At 44.5% G+C, this 19658-nt stretch overlaps 2 protein-coding genes across 2 annotated transcripts; one reads left to right on the forward strand and one right to left on the reverse strand.

The window, feature by feature from the left end:
• Positions 1-1517: 1517 nt before the first annotated feature.
• USP29 (ubiquitin specific peptidase 29) lies at positions 1518-5675 on the forward strand. The gene is given in 8 exon segments (XM_061385873.1): positions 1518-1560; positions 1563-1769; positions 1772-2030; positions 2095-2554; positions 2556-2676; positions 2679-2766; positions 2768-3167; positions 3223-5675. Coding segments are annotated over 8 exon segments (1821 nt in total). The 3' UTR covers positions 3466-5675.
• A 6011-nt stretch (positions 5676-11686) lies between these two features.
• On the reverse strand, positions 11687-19207 carry ZIM3 (zinc finger imprinted 3). Its single transcript, XM_061385874.1, has 6 exons — positions 19154-19207; positions 18110-18166; positions 15864-16008; positions 15133-15180; positions 12708-12877; positions 11687-12518 (listed from the first exon to the last, which is right to left on the reverse strand). The coding sequence occupies exons 1-6, from the start codon at positions 19205-19207 to the stop codon at positions 11736-11738; spliced, it is 1257 nt and encodes a 418-aa protein (XP_061241858.1). The 3' UTR covers positions 11687-11735.
• Positions 19208-19658: the final 451 nt, after the last annotated feature.

Genomic DNA, 19658 nt, shown 5'->3' on the forward strand with positions numbered 1-19658 from the left:
TGGTCTGACCAGCGTTGTCTTCATTGCTTTAGGTACAATTCATCTTCAGTTCCAGGGTTTGTTCCCATCTCTTTGAGACCAGTTCTCAGAATTGTGGCAGCTTATGTCATGGCTACAGTTTGGTCATCATCTGGTGGGGGTTTCAGTATCTACAAGACAGCTCATAGGATATAGCTCAGAATATTATCTATCGTCCTTGAGAAGGAACTAAAGGTCCTTGACTCTACTTATTGACTAAACTATTACTATTTGATCTCCTTTGACTGTTTTCCTTTGCTTCTGCATTTTCTCACTTCTCTGATTAAACTTATTCTTTGGCTAAAATTTTTCCACAGCCTAAAGGCAGGCTGAGGACATGGGAGGCAAGAACCATACGGTCCTCCTCCACTTCACATGAAGAATAGTAAAAAACCCAGATGGGAGAATGCTGGTAAACCGATTTGCCCAATAATCAGTGGTGCTTAGAACAAAGACAGCATTAAGGTAAGAAGAAAACGTTGGCATGTAAAAGAGAAAAGCCAGGGACAGGACTGTGAAGTCATTGAATGAAGAGGCTAGATTTTTGTTCCAGTAAAAGTACAGAACTGCCTCTTACAAATGGGAAGTTGTATAGATCTGCAAATAACTGCTCTAAGGACATGTTTAGAGGCCCGATCCTAAGCCTCCTCTTCTCCCTGGCTATAAAACTCAGGTTTAATTGGTTAGTTGACTTCATTCTGCGTGATCATGATATGATAAATAAAATTAAATGCCACAGGAAAGAAAACTCAGAACCAGATATAGAAATCCCCCTTGGCTTACCTAAATTCAGCAGCATGACATTAGTTATCCAGCTTTTAAGCCATCCTTCATCACCCGCCCCTCCTAATAGCCCCCCAAAAGAGCTTATATTTTTTTTAACGTTCTTTTTTCTTTTAAAAGTTTTTATTTGTTTACTTTTGCCTGTGCTGGGTCTTCATTGCAGTGTACGGGCTTCTCATTGTGGTGGCTTCTAGAGCATGGACTCAGTTGCTCCACAGCACGTGAGATCTTCCAAGATGGGGGATTGAACCTGTGTCCGATAAGTGGATTCTTATCCACTGCACCACCAGGAAAATCCAAAATTGAATTCTGAATCTATGTCTTTTGGAGAACTGCCAGGCTTCCATGCTAACTCGCTCGGTCACGTCCAACTTGTTATGGCTCCTCTGTCCTTGGGATTTCCCAGGCAAGAATACTGGAGTGGGTTGCCATGCCCTCCAGGGGATATTCCCGACCCAGGGCTCGAACCCACGTCTCCTTCAGCTCCTGCACTGCAGGCAGGTTCTTTACCACTGAGCCATCAGGGAAGCCCAAGAACTGCCATAGCTTTAGCATGTAAGTAGTCCCCCCAAAGTGTCTTTTAGCTAAGCCTAAGAAGAACACAGAATGAATTTTATTACATAGGGTTTTCCACTACTGAGAATACATTCTAGATTAAAGTGTGTGTGTGTCCTTTTTTTCTTCAGGTTACATAAGTTTTCCTTGCAAAGAAGAGGATGAATCCTCTAAAGATACACGGCTTTGTTTGCATTTGGAGCAAGAGAGAGAAGCTCTCGTGGAAACAGTGGAAGGAGAGAAGGAAATTAGCCTGGCAGTCATCTTCAACTCTGAAGGATTTATCCGGGTTTTTCAGCTCAGCAACAATATTACAAATGTGGTCCTTACACACTGTGGAAAGAGACAAAGCTGTCTGCCTTTAACTCTGCAAAACAACAGCTGCTTGCTCATTAACAAATTATCCTACAGGGACCTGAACAGTTGAAGGCCTTTCTGGACTCAGTCTGTCAAAACAAATCCCAGCCACCCATGAAACACAATCGTGATTGGGGTGTTTTTGGTGGGAGGAACACACAGAAGGAAACTCCATCTCACCAAGTCCGTGACACGCCCTGCGATGCACCCTTTAATACAGAAAAAGCAAATGAAACTCTTGTTCAAGTCACCAGCTCTTGCCAGAACAGGACTCTTAGAAAATCAAGGAACAAAGCGGGAAGAAATGCTATCACCTGGTCGAGAGATGAATGAAGGGTCTCTGAAAGAAAGTGACGCTGAACTAAACGGAAATTGAAGACCGATTCCTTTGAGTATGCAGAAAGTAACAAGGATGAACTGTTGCATTCAGAAGGTCAAGAAAAACAGAAATTCAACCTGTGGATCTACATGCAAGACCATCTCTACTGAAAATGCCAATCTAGCTCAGACTGTTGTCTCAATCCAGGCTCTCTCTTGCAAAACAGGTTTGGAGTTTCCATCAGAACAAATTTATAGCCATGACGACCTACGATGGGATGACCTTGACACTCACCCAGAATTCTGGCAAGGGTTCCCCAACCTGGGGAACATGTGTTACATGAATGCAGTTTTGCAGTCACTGTTTGTGATTCCCTCATTTGCTGATGACTTACTCACGAAGGGCATATCGTAGGAGGAAATTCCCTTTGTTGCTTTTATCACGTGCCTGACCCAGCTACTTGCTTTAAAAGATATTTGTGACCTGGAGGGCAAGAAAAAGCTACTTGTCAATATCAAAAAATGCTATTTCAGCCGTCGCAGAGACTTTCTCCAGCAAGGTGCAGTACGACACTTATGAGTTTTTAGGATACTGTTTAGAGCAGCTGAAAGAAGACATGGAAAAATTAACCACCACTTTGAAGACTGAGAGGAAACCGGGGATGGAAATTCATCTTCGCAGATGTATGTGGATAATGCTGCCTGCCAGACATTTGTTTGTCCCGTTGTGGCTAACTTTTGAATGGCAGCGCTCCATTATCTGTAAAGCCTGTGGACAGGTCGTTCTCAAGACAGAGCCAAGTCATTATCTTTCTATCAACCTTCCCCAAGAAACGAAACGACAACCGTCCTCTATTCAGAATTCTTTTGATCTTTTCTTTAGGGCAGAAGACCTTGAGTATAGCTGTAATGAATGCACCCACGAGACATCTGTTGCAATGCACAAATTCAGTAAGCTTCCCAGGGTGCTCATCGTCCATCTGAAACGCTATAGCTTTAATGATGCTTGGTTGCTAGTGAAGGATAACCAACCAGTTGCTGTTCCTAAAGTTTTAAACTCATCTTCTCATTGCAGTGAGAGCACCAAGTCACCTTTTCCTACACCAGTAACACACCTCCCGGGGACTCCAAAATGCTAGAAGTCTTCGAGAGAAGGTTCCTGAGATCCTTGCCCCATCGTCATCTTCAAAGAAGCTCATCCGTGTCATCAGCCATCTCGGGAGCCCCCCAGATTCAGGCCATCACATCAGCGATGTTTACGACTTTCAGAAGCAGGCCTGGTTCATGTACCATGACCTACTCGTATCAGAAATGCAAGAGTCCGTGATGCAGGAGGCTAGGCTTCACACTGGGTATATCTTCTTTTATGTGCACGATGAGATCTTTCAGGCGCTGTTGAGAAAGGCAAGGAATTATCACTTAGAGTGCAGATAAGGGAGATCCCTCAAGAGGCATAAGATGACTCTGGACTTCACTGGTGGCTCAGTGGATAAGAATCTGCCTGCCAGTGCAGGGGACACAAGTTTGATTCCTAGTCCAGAAGATCCCTCATGCTGCAAAGCAGCTACGCCCGTGCGCCACAACTACTGAGCCTATGTTCTAGAGCCTGGGAGCTGCAACTGCTGATGCTCAAGCGTCTAGTGGCCATGCTCCACGGCTAGAGAAGCCACCGCAATGAGAAGGCTGCTCCCTGCAGCTGGAGAGGAGCCCCTGCTCACCGCAACGAGAGAAAGCCTGCTCACCACAACGAAGACCCAGAGCAACCGAAAAGTAAAAATAAACAAAAATTTTAAAAAGAAAGAGGTTTAACTTAAAAAAAAAAAAAAAGGAAAGAAAGAGATGACTCTCGCACAAATCTGCTTGCCTGCTTCACCCAGTCCCTCTTCCTCCGTGGAAGGAAGATTCTGAACTTTACCCAGAGATGAGAAGACAAGGAGCTTGAGGGTGAAGTTCAAACAGAAACTTCTCATGGGAAATAAGCATGCTAACTCTGCAGCAGACCCCGAAGCTCAAATTGAGATGGGTCGTCCTAGCCTGTAAGATTGGAAAGTCGCTTTTTGTGTTAATGGGGTGGTTTTCAAAATGTTGGTCCTGCAGCAGCAGCAGGAGCAGGAGGCTGGTTAGAAATGAACCATCCTGGATCCCGTTTCAGACCAACTGATTCAGAAACTGGGGGCGCGACTCAGTAATTGACAGAGATCTGGTGTTCCAGGAAATACAAGAGCTGCTGATTTCCTATGAAGAGTATCTCCATATGTTTCACTAGTGTCTATATGAGTTCTTTGTTTTATGTAAAGGATTTTTTGTTTTGTTTTATGTAAAGGATTTTAATTGTGTGTTTTCAAGTTCCTCACATGCATGCATACCTTTCCGTTGTAAATGTGTTAAAATAAAAGCCCAACCAATACATGTATCATTGACTGGGCTTCACAAAGTTTTGTGACTGATTACGGGTAAAATTTGCTATTTTACAATACGATCAACTGTATTTTTACATTCTTCCAGGAATTGCAGGGAAATAATGGGAAATTGAGTATATTAAAAAATTTTATGAGGTTGATTTTGAAAATTCAAAAGCATCTTAAAATGTTGCTGAAGTTATTAATATGAATAAGACTATAAATATTCATACATGCATAACATAACCTAGTAGCCAAGGCTTAAACAGTCTTACAGTACTGAGTGTCAGTAGGTCATAGGAGTAAGGGTGTGAAAGTTGAGAGGATTTTGTGAGTACAAAGAGATAACGTCCTGGTGAGGAAAAAAAGAACTAATCCTGGTGGGAAATTCCCTGGGGTTCCAGTGGTTAGGACCTAGGGCTTTAACTGCAGGGGCCCAGGTTCAATCCCTAGTTGGGGAACTAAAACAAAAAAAAAAAAAGGAAAAAAAAATCCTGGTGATGTATAAAATATAGGACAAGTTTACACAGTTAGATGCAGGAAAGAGGAGGTGGGAGGAAGCAAACAGAACTATGCACAAGGTTTTTAAAAGTATTATTTTTAGCATTTAAGGGGGAAAGACAGAAAGTACTGTATAAAAAAGAAACACATTTTTTTAATTTAAAAAAGAATTAAAAATAAAGGAATTTTAAAACAAGAAACAGAAACATGTCAATAATTCCACTATTAGTATTTTTGTGTTCTCTTCCAATCCTACATATGTAACTATGAAATATAAATTTGTTTACGCATAAAGTCCAAAATAATGTGCTTGTCCATGTGTTACTTCACCTACTTTGCTCTCTCTACTTCTCACATGTGTGTTTGACCTTCTTGGGCATCACTGAAGGGCAGGGAAAGCAATAAAAGCAATAACTCTATAAGCCTACTCAGGCTTAAAACTGAGAGGGTAACAGGTAGGAAGGCCAGGGGTCTCCAAACAGAGGAAATAGGCTGCAAATGTCAGACATTTTTCTCTCTCTTAAGCGGCAGGAGGAAACAAACTAGAGATATTTTTTTCTTCTCTATACAAATTTAAAAGGAGGTTTCTCTTAAAATACTGGGTTGCCATAATGACACCTGGTTTCACCTGAAGTTAACTATTCTCAAACCTTGAGTTAACCAATGCATTTTTCTTATGGAAATATTTGTCTTAAGCTATGTTAATGTACCATGCATTTACCCCAGACTCTGTCTTCAAGTCGGTTAGCCTAATGGCTCAGAACCCACTTGACAAACCAGTATGTTATCCTCAGATACTGTTCCCCTAATCTATGTAAACGAAGCTATTTGTATGGTAATCTGCCCTTCTACAAGATTCAAGACAACCATTTTATGGCCCAGGATGAATCATCTGGTGCCAAGATTATCCCAAAATGCATCTTATGGATGGGGGGGCCTGGTGCCATTCTGAGTTTTAAGACATTCCTCACTGCTAGTGACTATATAACATCCAGCTGAAGACTAGCAGGGGGGTACTCTTTCTGCCCCCTTCTGAGGCCTATGTCAGAAGCTTTCTCTATCTCCTTTATACTTTAATAAAACTTTATTACACAAAAGTTCTGAATGATCAAGCCTCATCTCTGGCCCCAGATTGAATTCTTTTCCTCTGGAGGCCAAGAATCCTGGCGTCTTTTCGTTCAGCAACAACCTTTCAGCATGTTGTAAAGCCCTTTAAAAAGTAACAGCCAAAAAAAAAAAAAAAAAAGTAACAGCCAAGTTTTGTGAATGGAAATGTAGGGCTCAAGTCATATTCTGCTTTCAAAGTCATAACAAGTACAGATGAATTAAAATGAAAAAATAAAACAAGTAACTCTAAAACCCATTGCATTTACAGATGCCATGAGAAGGAAGGCCATCAATTCCAAGGTCAAAGTCTCCTTCACACCACGATAGCCCCACTGACTCGTGAAGCCAAAGGTGGAGTCACACATGCTGATTTACGTAAACCAACCTTGACGGCAGTGAGTTTAAAGAAAACTACTGGGCTTCGTGGATACAGAGATCTGCAACATCCGACGATTCCCCGGATGCTTGCTTTTCATTTAACCCCTTTATACATAATGTAATTTCCTCTCTCATGTCCTCACCCATGACTTCACAAGGTCTCCTAGCTTCCCTCCCAGATCTTCCCTCCACATCCACATCCTCCGTTCCTTTGCCTCCAGTTATCTTTGCCTTCTTTCGCATTTCTTTTCTTCTCCCTCAGGGCACTGTCAAGCCTAAAGAAAGCTCAATATCCGAAAAAGAAAGTCGTGGTAAGCAATCATCTTTTATTTATTTGTTGACATACAATGTTGGGTTCATTTCTGCTCAAGTGAAGTGATTCAGTCATACACACATGCAGTCTTTTTCATATTCTTCTCCATTATGGTTTATCCCAGGGTATTAAACATAGTTCCCTGTGCTCCGCAGTAGGAGCTTGTGGTTTATCCATCCTATATAGAACCGTTTGCATCTGCTAATCTGAAACTCCCAGTCTACCCCTCTCCCACCCCTCATCCCCCAGGGCAACCACAAGTCTGTTCTCTGTGTCTGTGAGTCTGGTTTTGTTTCACAGATATGTTTGTTTGTGTCATATTGTAGATTACACAAGTAAGTGATACATGATATTTTCTTTCTCTAACTCATTTCACTTTGTATGATAATCTCTAGGTCTATCTGGATCTCTGCAAATGGCATTATTTCACTTTTTTTTATGGCTGAGCAAACTCCGGGAGTTGGCGATGGACAGGGAAGCCTGGCGTGCTGCAGTCCACTCTTTGCTGGGGTCACAAAGAGTCGGACACGACGGAGCGACTGAACTGAATATTCCATAGTATATATGAACCACATCTTGATCCATGTATCTGGTGACGGACATCTAGTTTGCTTCCATGTCTTGGCTGTTGTCAGTAGTGCTGTTGTGAACATAGGGGTGCATGTATCTTTTCAAATTATAGTTTTGTCTGACTATATGCCCAGGAGTGGGATTGCTGGATCATATAGCAGCTCTATGTTTAATTTCCTCAGGAATCTCCGTACTCTTTTCTATAGTGGCTGTACCAATTTACACTCCCACAAACAGTGTAGGAGGGTTTCCTTTTCTCCACACTCTTTTCAGCGTTTGTTATTTGTAGGGGTTTTTTTTTTTTTTTTGAGGGGACACCTCATGGCAGGTGGGATATTAGTTCCCCAACCAGGGATCGAACTTGTACCCCCTGCTGCGGAAGCTGGACCACCAGGGAGGTCCCCAAGGCAAGAACTGTAAATGCAGGTACAAAGTTTATTATTAGAGACATAGCACAGCAACAGGTGGGAGAGTACACAGAGAAACATTTTGTGTAGCTAAGGCAGAACCAAGGCAGAGATGCACACCCAGAGAGAAAGGATGTGGTGTTCTAGAGAGGAGGAGTGCGGTATGAGGCAGTTAGGTCGTTTATATAGGACAGGTCTTCTGGGTCTTTGTTTACCTTTACCCAATGATCTGACTCTTTTTCCACACTTGACCTACCCCAGGACCCTACCCTGGGGTGCACATGCACCCTTCAGCTGAGATGGATCTCAAAGTGAAGGCTTCTTGGAGAAGCAAGACCCATTATTCAATATTGTGTGTGTTCAATCACTAAGTCCTGAGTCTTTGCAACCTCATGGGCTGCAGCATGCCAGGCCTCCCTCTCCATCACCATCTCCCAGAGTTTGCTCAAACCCATGTCCATTGAGTTGGTGATGCCATCCAACCACTTCATCCTCTGTTGTCCCCTTCTCCTCCTGCCCTCAATCTTTCCCAGCATCAGGGTCTTTTCCAGAGTTGGTTCTTCGTCCCAGGTGCCCAAAGGCTCATTACGGCCTGGCAATATCCTCTGATTTTTTGACCCCATGAAGGCTTTTGCACATGTGTGGTGCTGGAGAAGACTCTTGAGAGACCCTTGGACAACAAGGAGATCAAAGCACTCAGTCCTAAAGAAAATCATTGGAAGGGCTGATGCTGAAGCTGAAGCTCCAATACTTTGGCCACTTGATGAGCCAACTCATTCAAAAAAACCCTCATGCTGGGAAAGATTGAAGGCACAAGGAGAAGGGGTGGCAGAGGATGAGATGGTTAGATAGCATCACCAACTCAATGGACATGAATTTGAGCAAACTCAGGAAGGACAGGGGAGCCTGGTGTGCTGCAGCCCATGGGGTTGCAAAGAGTCAGATACAACTCAGCAACTGAACAACATTGTCTCCCTGGCCCCAAGGACGGGAGGTGAGTGATCTCTCAATCTTTTTACAGTGTTTAGTCCAAGTCTGTCCCCTGACATAAAAATGCCCAATGTCTGGTGATTTACCCTATTCCCATTGCTGGTTTTTATACCAAGGTGTAGACCTCGAAACAGAGACAGGAGTCCGGTCGTGAATACGTAGTCCCGGAGCCCGCTGGTCTCTTGCTTCAGGAAATATAAACAGGGGGCTGCTGATGAATGCAAGGCCCCAGGAGGTGTGAGCAGGAGGCCAGTTGTAAATGCCTAGCCTGGGGCCAGCTCCTGCTCCAAGAGCACTCCAGTCACCATCCATAATATAATATTTTCTCACTCAATTTACTGTCTAATCCAAAAATGAAAGTGAAAAGATTTCACCTATTCTTATCTCTTCCCCCTACTGTGACATCTATTGTGTTCTGTCAGTGTTTAAATGCTAATTTCCAGGTTACAAGAGCTTCCCTGGTGGCTCAGAGGGTAAAGCACCTGCCTGCAGTGCAGGAGACCTGGGTTCGATCCCTGGGTCAGGAAGATCCCCTGGAGGAGGAAATGGCAACCCACTCCAGTACTCTTGCCTGGACAATCCCATGCATGGAGGAGCCTGGTGCAGGCTACAGTCCATGGGGTCACAAAGAGTCGGACACGACTGAGCGACTTCACTTTCACTTTCTTTCACTTTCCAGGTTACAAACTAGAACCTGGAATCGTTTAGGGAGGAAAGGAATGACTCAGAAGACTTACTTCCCCAAGGGAGAGAGGGTGAGTATGTTCCCATTTAAATGAGGGATGGTTGTATTATGTGAAGCAGGAAGATGTTTCTGCTATCGTGTGGAATTCAACTTTCTGAAGACCTCCCTCTCCATGGGTGGACTGTCCACGGCAGAGTGAATCTAACTAACACCCGTTTTAATCCTCTTCTAGCTTACCTTCCTGCGTTGCAAAGTCTGGTTAGCTAAAAATGTTATTTTCCAGGCTCCCTTGCTTTTGCTAAGCAGACACGTGTGAGACTTGGAGTAAGATACTGCATGGCAGTGAGCAGCAAAAATGCACGCGGACTTCCCTGATGGTTTGGAGGCAGACTCCACACTCCCAATGAAGGGGGCCCGGGTCTGACCCCTGGACAGGGAACTAGATCCCAGATGCTGCGACTAAGCCCCAAATAAATGCTGAAAAAAAATACATGAAACTCATGGACAGACTGGTTCCAGGTATCAACTAAAAAAGATGTACAAGGTAAGAGCTATGAGTTAAGTTTTATTGGAGACAAAATGAGGACTATGGCCTAGGAGACAGCACCTCAGATAGCTCTGAGAGACTGCTCCAAAGAGGCAGTGGGGGAAGGTCAATATGTGAGATTTTGGTGAAGAGGGAGTTTAACGCAATCAAGCACTTACTTTACAAAATTTTCTGCTACTCATGAGGAGCTGATGTCACCATGAAGGGATTTAGTGATTTTCTAGATAAAGGAGATGCAAGGACTGGGATCATGAAATCCGTTCCTGAAAATATCCAACTATCTAAAGACCAGTGCCATCAGTTTCTCTGGCACACCAAGTGCCTGTCTGTCCACCCTGAACTCTGTTCGAGCACAGAATTCAGTCTCTGCAGAGGCAGACGGCAAATGCCCTCAGCGAGAACCAATCTGCAGTCGGCACAGGAAGCTAGGTGATCACGGTGGGTGGAGTCAGTCCTGCTCACAAGAGAGATGAATTATCTCCCTGTTCTCTTGGAAAACAAAGTGAAGTGGGGAGGAGGGCAGAGATTTTTATGGTGTGAAACATCTATTTGTCCCTCTTTCTTTCCCAACTTTGAAGACTTACCAGGTACTTTCAGTATATTTCTCCTGGGTTGCTAAATGTATTGACTTAACAGATCATGTTCCCAAATAAAAAGCCCCAAATAAATAAATACTAGTATATACTAATACAAATAAATACTACTACTAATATAGTCCATCCAGGGCATTTTAGTGATGCAACTATGTCGTTCCATTTTATGTTTATTGTCCCCAATTAGCGATAGTATTTATATTTAAAAAATACATGGACATCCCTGGAAGGCCAGTGATTAAGACTTCACACTCCCAATATAGGGGGCATGAGTTCAATCCCTGGTGGGGGAACTAAGATCCCACGTGCCCCATAGGGCAGCTGAAATAAATAAAATTTAAAATTAGATTAAATTTTAAAAAGACTTCACCTTCCAATGCACGGTGTGTGGGTTCGACCCCCAGTTGGGGAGCTAAGATTCCCCCATGCCTATTGGCCAAAAAAACAAAACATAAAATAGAAACAATATTACAACAAATTCAATAAAGATTTTAAAAAACGGTCCACACTGAAAAATCTTTAGGGCTTCCCTGGTGGTCCAGTGGTTAAGAATCCACCTTGCGATGCAAGGGACACTGGCTTGATCCCAGGTCTGGGAAGATCCTACACGCCTTAGAGCAACTAAGCCTGTGCACCACAATACTGAGCCTGCACACCTGCAGCCTGTGCTCTGAAACCAGAGAAGTTACTGCAATCAGCAGCCCCTGCTCCCTGCAGCTGGAGAAAGCCCAAGTGCAGCAGCGAAGACCACCACAGCCAAAAATAAGTAAATACATCTTTTAAAAAATCTTAAAAAAAAAGAATAAATAGATGTATTAATAATAATAAATAAGTAAAATTTAAAAATGGATACCACAGATTGTATTCACTAGGAAAAAACTCCATGAGCATTTTTGTCAATTTAGTTTATTGCTACCTTGTCAATGTTTAAAAGTATCCCTGGTATACAAAGGGTACTTAATATTTGCTGAACAATAAACAAAATCAATCTTCAAAGGATACACAGCACCCCCAGGCTGCCCTCCGACAAGAGTGTTCTTACCAATCATTCAGTGGGAACTCCTGGAGGACTATTCTAGGCCAGCTTCTAAGGGGAGCGTTCCCCTTTTTTAACCTGCAGGAAGTGTGTATCTGTTGTGAATTCTTCTCTGGTGTTTGATAAGATACAACGTGTCAAGGAAGACTTTTCCACATTCAGAACACTCATGAGGTTTCTATCCAGTATGGATTTTCTGATGCAGGCGGAGGCCTAACTTCCAGCTAAAGAATTTTCCGCATTCCTGACATTGGTAGGTCTTCTCTTCGCTATGAATTCTCTGATGGCTGTGAAGATTGGACTTCTGGAAGAAAGCTTTCCCACATCTGTCACATTCATAGCATTTTTCTCCAGTATGGATTTTTCTGTGTTGAATGAGATTTTTCTGCTGGATGAAGGTATTGCCACATAGCTCACAGGCGTAGGCTCTCTCCTTAGAGTGGATTTTCTCATGGTCAATGGCATTGGATTTCTGGGCAAAAGCCTTTCCACATACCTTGCATTTATAAGGCTTCTCTCCTGTGTGTGTTCTCTGATGTTTGACAAGATCTGACTTGTAGATGAATGCTTTTGCACAGTCGTTACAGCTGTAGGGTTTTTGTCCAGTGTGAATTTTTTTATGTTGAAGGAGGGTTGAGCCCTGTTTAAATGACTTCCCACATTTATCACATTCATAGGCTCTCTCTTCATTGTGAATTTTCTTATGATTAATGCAGGAGGATTTCCAGGAAAAGCCTTTCCCACATGTTTGACACTCAAAGGGTTTCTCTTCAATGTGAGTTTTCTGGTGTTGGACAAGGCTGGGCTTTTGCTTGTAGACTTTTCCACATTCATCACATTCATAGGATTTTTCTCCTGTATCAGTGTTCTGATGTTCATCAGTCCTACTCTTCTTGCTGAATGCCTGTCTATGTGTATTATGTCCAAAGGATTCCTCAATGGCTTGTGTCCTTAGGGGACTCTGAAGGTATGATTTTGAACTGAGTGACTTTTGATGGGCATTCCACAAAAATTGGTTTTCTTTCAGTTTAGATGGATCATTGCCAATTCTTCTTTTGTATATATTATACGTATTATTTTTTGCATAGCTTTTCTTATCTAAACTATGTTTCGAATGTTTCCCACATGAGTCACCTTCAAGGAGTCTGACCCTCGAAGGAACACTGTCTGTGCTCGGTAGGAGCTTTTCTGTAGGGTTGTCACGTTCAGGATCTTTGTGCTCAGTCAGTGTTTCCTGGTTGGCGGATACAGCTTCTGTCTTGAGGTTCTGCTCTATGTCCTGGAATCTCCAACTCTGCTCTTCAATGGCCCAGTCTTTTCCTAAAACAGAATACAAAGAAACGGACTTCCTGGTGGAACAGTGGATAAGAATCCTCCTGCCAATGCAGGGAACTCGTGTTTGATTCCTGGTGCAGGAAGATACCACTTGCAACAGGGCAACTAAACCCGTGGTGTGCACAGCTACTGAAACCCACCTGCTCTAGAGCCCAAGCCCCGCAACAAGGAAAGCCACCGCAACGAGAAGCCCAAGCTCCGCGACTAGGGAGCAGCCCCTGCTGGCTGCAACTACAGGAAAAGCCCGTGCAGCTACGAAGACCCAGCACAGCCGAAAATAAATAAATGAATATAATTTTTTTTTAAAGAATACAGAGAAATGCTCTGTGTGAATCTCCCCACTCACATGAGTGAAATGAGGTACTGTAAATTCTCTATTGAAGAGATCATTCTGGTTTCAGGTGTAAAGTCTGTGGGAAACTAACTTAATTGAAACTTCACGGAGGAACACTAAAGGAGTAGATATAACCTCAGGTGATACTGATCAAGAGTGATCAAAAACGGGACTTCCTATGACAACTGACCACAACTGAACACCTGCCGACCGCTTACTGAAGGTAACCTGTTGTGTAGCCACCGATCTTTAGTTTCAGATAAATAGAGCTTAAGATCCAGGACAGATTTATACTCAGTTACCTGCTATGTGTGCATTCTGGTTAGTTTTTTCCTAAATAAACATGTGTGTGCTTAGCTACTCAGCCATGTCTCACTCTTTGCGACCCCATGGACTGTAGCCCACCAGGCTCCTCTGTCTACGGGGATTCTCCAGGCAAGAATACTGGAGTGGGTTCCCATGCCCTTCTCCAGGGCATCTTCCCCACCAGGGATCAAACCAGGGTCTCCTGCATTGCTGGCAGATTCTTTACCAGCTGAGCTACCAGGGAGCTTTAAAATAAACTGAGATAATCTAATATTTATGAATTGCTGTGTGCATGTAATTGTATCATGTTCTCTCTCATATTTTGAGCTGCACTTGGTCTTTGCTGCAGGGCATGGGCTTTTCCAGTGGTGGCACGTGGGCTTCAATGGCCCGCAACATGTGGGATCTTAGTTCCCTGACCAGGTATAAAACTGCGTGCCCTATATTGGAAGTCAAAGTCTTAACCACTGGACCACCAGGGAAGCCCTGTGTCTTGTTCTTTTTGCGGTTTGCTTTTATTGATTAATTTTTTTAATTGAAGTACAGTTGATTTTCAGTGCTGTGTTAGTTTCAGGTGTACACCAAAGTGATTCTTTTTCAGATTCTGAATATGTCTGAAATATATTCTGAACATATTCAAAATATATCTGAATATATATACAAAAGTAGATACACACATATGTGTGTATTTATATACAATCTGTACATATGAAAGTTAAAGTGTTATTTGTTCAATTGTGTTCAACTCTTTGCAACCCCATGGACTATAGCCCGCCAGGCTCCTCTTCTCCAGGCAAGAACACTGGAGTGGGTAGCCATTTCCGTGTCAAGCAGGTCTTCCCAACCCAGGGATCAAACCTGGGTCTTCTGCACTGCAGGCAGATTCTTTACTGTCTGAGTCACCAGGGAAGTCCATCTGTATATATATACAGATTTCTTATCTAGATTCTTTTCCCATGTAAGTTAAGCAGCTGAATTTTGGATCCAACTTTTTCAATTCTTTTGCTATGAAGCACATTATTGGGAAAATTCGTGAAATTTCAATGATGTTTATAGACAAATACTAGCATTACTTTCAGTGCTGAGTACCCAATGTCAACCCCTGTACTGTGATCATGCCCTTATAAGAGAAGGCCCTTGTGTTAAAGAAAACACTTGAGTGCAGGGGGCTTCACAGTTGAGTGCACAGGGAGCAGAGGAGAGCCCACAGAGGGGAGAAGCAGTTTACTCGAAAAGGAAAATTCAGGTGAAAATTAAGGAACATGGCTGTGTGGAGAGAAATACCTGGAGATTCTCTCATTACAAAAAAGTCAGTACTTCCATGTGATTTTGGTCCACTCAGGCTAAAGGACTTAGTGAGTTTTCTAAGAGGTCAGGTGGGGTGGGGGGAATTCCCTGGCCATCCTGTGGTTAGGAATCGGTGCAGAGAGAACGGGTTCAATCCCTGATCGGGGAACTAAGATCCTACAAGGGGCGCACTGCGGCCGAAATAAAAAGGATGACTTCCATCCACGTGACTTGAGCCCTCCCTCTCCTGGTCATGTACCTGCTGGACTGCAGCTCCTCAGCTCTTGCGTTCCCACCATCCACGGCTCCTCACCGTTTTCCAACCTCAAGATCACTTCCGGTTTGGTGGAGTCCTCTCCTCCTGTTCACGGAAAATACAGTTTGAAGTTGAGTGAGTTTTTGTGGGGACATGTGTTTGTGTGTTTCCACGAGTGTGTTTGTGTGAGTACCGTGTGTCTGAGGGTGTTCCTATGTGTTGGAGTGTTTGTGTGTGTGTATGTGTGTTTGTGTGAGTACCGTGTGTGAGGGTGTTCATCTGTGTTGGAGTGTTTGTGTGCTTGTGTGTGTGTTTCTGTGAGTGTGTGTTAGTGCTGTGTGTCTGAGGGTGTTCAAACGTGTTGGAATGTGTGTGTGTGTGTGTTGGTGTGAGTGTGGGTGTTGTGTGTTCCCCTTTGGTGGAGGGAACAGGTGGAGAAGATACAGCTAGGAATGCCTGGGGGCTGTCAATCCAAATACAGTTTTCAAATGCTTTTTTTTCAGAGGATGATGTTTTCCCAAAAATCAGGGCCAGAACTGGGGTGGAGCGAGAGGCCCCCGCCCACAAAACTGAAAGAGGCCCTCACCCTCACGGTACTTATACAACCTGAGACGGAGGCTCCTTAACTTTAGCCCACGTGCACCTCACATGCCCTAATCTCTGTCCTGCCACGAACATATCCAAAGCAAATAGCATCTAACAGCCAAAACTGGTAAGCCACTCGGGGGGAGTGCCACAAGGTTCAGGCTTCAGGTTTTGAGTGACGCTCCCCAAGGAGCCACGCTCACCCATGGAGACCAGGTTCCTGTAGTTCTCCAAGGTCACATCCCTGTACAGGTCCCTCTGCTCAGGACTCAGCCGCTGCCACTCCTCCTGTGTGAAGTCCACGGCAACATCCTCAAAGGTCACGCCTCCCTGTAACAAGCTCCTGACCTGCAGAAAAATACCCCCAGATCCAGAGGCCTGGTGAACAGGAATGAGTTTCCACTGAGCCAAGATGGAATTGTGTACGCTATTCACTGAGGGTTATGTGTGCTCAGTGACTAAGTTGTGTCCGACTCTTCGCGACCCCGTGGACTGTAGCCTGCCAGGCTCGTTTGTCCATAGGGTTTCCGAGGCGAGAATGCTGGAGTGTTGTGAAGCAATTATCCCTCAATAAAAAAATAGACTAAAAAAGAAAATGCTAGAGTGGGTTGCCATTTCTTTCTCCCCAGGATCTTCCGAACCCAGGGATTGAACCCATGGCTCCTATATTAATAGATGAGCTCTTTACCACAGAGCCATCTGGGAAGCCTCTCTATGACTGCTGAGTCTGGGAGAAAATTAATTGTACCTGAAATATCTTGCCGATGAGCTGTAGCCTCAGGGTGATGTTTCTACAAACCCTATCCAGTGCCATCGATTTTACTTTCTAGACCTCTCTCAGATCTATTTGGTGGTCTCCATTTTCCCCACTGTTCACTGATCCACAATATCTTTTTTTTTTTAAGATAATTATGATTTATTACATGCTAAGCTCTTTGCAGTTTTCTTGGCTGTGCCACAAGGCATAGAGGATGTTAGTTCACCAATAAGAGGTCGAACCTGTGCCCTCTGCAGTGGAAGCTCAGAGTCTTAACCACTGGGCTACCAGAGAAGTACCTATGATCTTTTTTTTTTTTTTAACCATTTTTAATTTTTTTTAATTGGAGGACAATTGCTTTAAAATCTTGTCAGTTTCTGCCAAATGTCAACAAATACCAGTGATGGGTATACAGCCACAGGTGTCCCCTCCCTCTAGAACCCCCCCTTCCCACCTCTCTAGGTTGTCACAGAGCACAGAGCAAATTCCCACTAGCTATCTGTTTTACGTATGGTAAAATCGGTATATATTTCAATGCTACTCTCTCAGTCCATCCCACCCTCTCCTCTCCCTGCTGTGTCCACAAGTCTCTCCTCTATGCTTGCGTCTCTATTTCTGCTCTGCAAATAGGTTCATCAGTACTTCTTTCTGGATTCCATGTATGTGCGTTTATATACAAAATTTGTTCTTCTCTTTCTGACTCACTTCACTCTGTATAACAGGTTCTAGGCTCACCCACCTCACTGGAACTGACTCAAATAAACCCGTTCCTTTATTTAGAACAAGGCACTAGCATCCTAACTCTAGGAGGAAAAGGGGACGACGGAGGATGAGACGGTTGCATGACATAACTGAGTCAATGAATATGAGTTTGAGCAAATTCCGGGAGACAGTGAAGAACAGGAAGTCTGGCATGCTCTAGTCCATGGGGTCCCACGGATTGGACATGACTTGATGACTAAACAACAACATCCTTACTCTTTCGCTGCTTCTAAACTGATGCCTTCCAATCTGTTTTTCACAAGGCGTGGAAATTGGATTGTGACAAGCTTTCCTTGGTTTGGGGAAATGGTGAGAAGTGAAAGTGAAAGTTGCTCCGTCGTGTCTGATTCTTTGTGACCCCATGGACTGTATAGTCCATGGAATTCTCCAGGCCAGAATACTGGAGTGGGTAGCCTTTCCCTTCTGCAGGGCATCTTCCCAACCCAAGGATCGAACCCAGGTCTCCCGCATTGCAGGAGGATTCTTTACCAGCTGAGCCTCCAGGGAAGCCCAAGAATACTGGAGTGGGTAGTCTATCCCTTCTCCAGGGGATCTTCCCGACCCAGGAATCGAACCGAGGTCTCCAGCATTGCAGGCGGATTCTTTACCAACTGAGCTACTAGGGGGAAAGGGCACCCCTCCTTTTGACATGTGAGAAATAAGATATCGTCTCCCAGATCAGTAAGCAAAGGATGTCACAGTCAACAGCAATTAAGGGAAGTTGGTGAGACCCGAGGGAATTCAGGGTGTGACAACAGGATGCTGCCCCAGATAACTGTGGAGCCTATCGAAGATGGCAGGAGGGAGAGGGGATGGAGGAGGGAAGGAGAAACTGCCAGAGAGGTTAGTGGAGGTTAATTCTGAGGAATGGGAATACAGATGACATGTTCGCTTGTTTGAGATGACGATTTGGATTAAAAAAAAACTCACCTGGATATTTTTCATTTCCTGTTCCTTTTGAGCCATGGCGGTCTCGGGAAGGAAGAGCTGAGGGAAAACAGAAAAAAGTCATGAAAAACAGGACGTCCGGAGTTGCCCAGTCCTCCTGTACAGGGAGCACTGCCTGGACCCTTCAGAAAGCCTTCGCTGGTCCCAGGAGGGACCCTGTCGGGACAGGGGCCGACCCGCTGGGTGGCATAAACCCATAGAATTCCCTTGACCTCTCACAATTTACATCTCCTTGATCCTGAGGTTCTACTAGTAATCCTTTGCCTTCCAGTAAATAACTCTGGGGGCTTTCCAGGTCACTCAGCGGTAAAGAATCTGCCTACAATGCAGGTCTCGCAGGAGATGCATTTTTGACCCCTGGGTCAGAAGATCCCCTGGAGGAGGGCGAGGCAACCCACTCCAACATTCTTGCCTGAATAACCCCCTGAACAAAGGAGCCTCACGTGCACGGAGAGTCAGATACAACAGAGGAGACTTAGTATGGCACAAATAACTACGAGAGTGCAAAAAAAGGATCAAGGACAAGACATCTCACTATCGGCTTATTTTTCGCATCAAACGAGTGGAAGCAACTTACAGGTACAGTAATCAAAGTTTTCTTTCTTTTTTTTAATAATTAAAAATAATAATTTTATTTATTTATCTATTTGTGGCTGTGCTGGGTCTTCCTCGCTGCACGGGCTTTTTCTCTACTTGCAGGGAGCGGGGGCTGCTCTCTAGCTGTGAGCAAGCTTCTCATTGTGGAGGCTTCTCGTCTCGTGGAGTTGGGGCTCTAGGGCTCGAGGACTCCAGTAGTTGCGGCTCCCGGGCGCTCGAGCACAGGCTCAGTAGGTGTGGTGCTTAGTTGGAGGGAGGGAGGTGTGGAGCTTAGTTGCTCCTCCTCATGGGAGATCTTCCGGCAAAAGGGATCGAACCCATGTCTTTCGCATTGGCGGACGGATTCTTGACCACTAAGCCATCAGGCAAGCCCAGGTGCTGCAATCAAAGGTTTCTTTCGGATCTGACGGTGCAGGCTCTATTGTGTACAAGCAGAGCCGTCAGGTCAGCCACCTGCAGACCCCTCCAGGAATCCACCTTCATGCCTCTCACCCGTGAGAGTTTTCAAAGGCACGGTTGTCTCTGAGTCAGTTCAGCCTGATTTGCAGTGGTCCATAAACTTGCCAGATGGCTCAGGGGTAAAGGACCCGCCTGCCAATGCAGGAGACTTGGGTTCGATCCCTGGGTGGGGAAGATCCCCTGGAGGAAATGGCCACCCACTCCAGTCTTCTTGCCTGGGAAATCCCATGGACAGAGGAGTCTGGCGGGCTACAGTCCCCGGGGTCCAAAGACTAGGACTCAACTAAGCCGGTGTGCACACGCAGAAACTTGCCAAATGGGTGCAGGAAGGACAGCCGCCTTTCTCAGAACCCAGCCTGAGACCCAGAACAGAACAAGAAAAGGTCCTGAGAGGGCGTCTTTCTGGACTTTCTGCCTCATCAGAGAAGGCGGGGTCTCTCTGTTTCCTCCAACTGCTCTGACATCTTCCAAACCA

The sequence above is a fragment of the Bos javanicus genome, chromosome 18 (genome assembly GCF_032452875.1).
Source record: "Bos javanicus breed banteng chromosome 18, ARS-OSU_banteng_1.0, whole genome shotgun sequence".
NCBI classification, from domain to species: Eukaryota; Metazoa; Chordata; class Mammalia; order Artiodactyla; family Bovidae; genus Bos; species Bos javanicus.

What these genes read in the sequence shown, in the direction of transcription:
- ZIM3 (XM_061385874.1), bottom strand. Translation starts at nt 19,207, where the DNA reads ATGAAGGTGGATTCCTGGAGGGGTCTGCAGGTGGCTGACCTGACGGCT. An exon ending in CTGACCTGACGGCTCTGCTT is followed by an intron (nt 18,167 to 19,153) that starts GTACACAATAGA and finishes GTTTTCCCTCAG; the next exon opens with CTCTTCCTTCCCGAGACCGC. An exon ending in AGGAAATGAAAAATATCCAG is followed by an intron (nt 16,009 to 18,109) that starts GTGAGTTTTTTT and finishes ATTTTTCTGCAG; the next exon opens with GTCAGGAGCTTGTTACAGGG.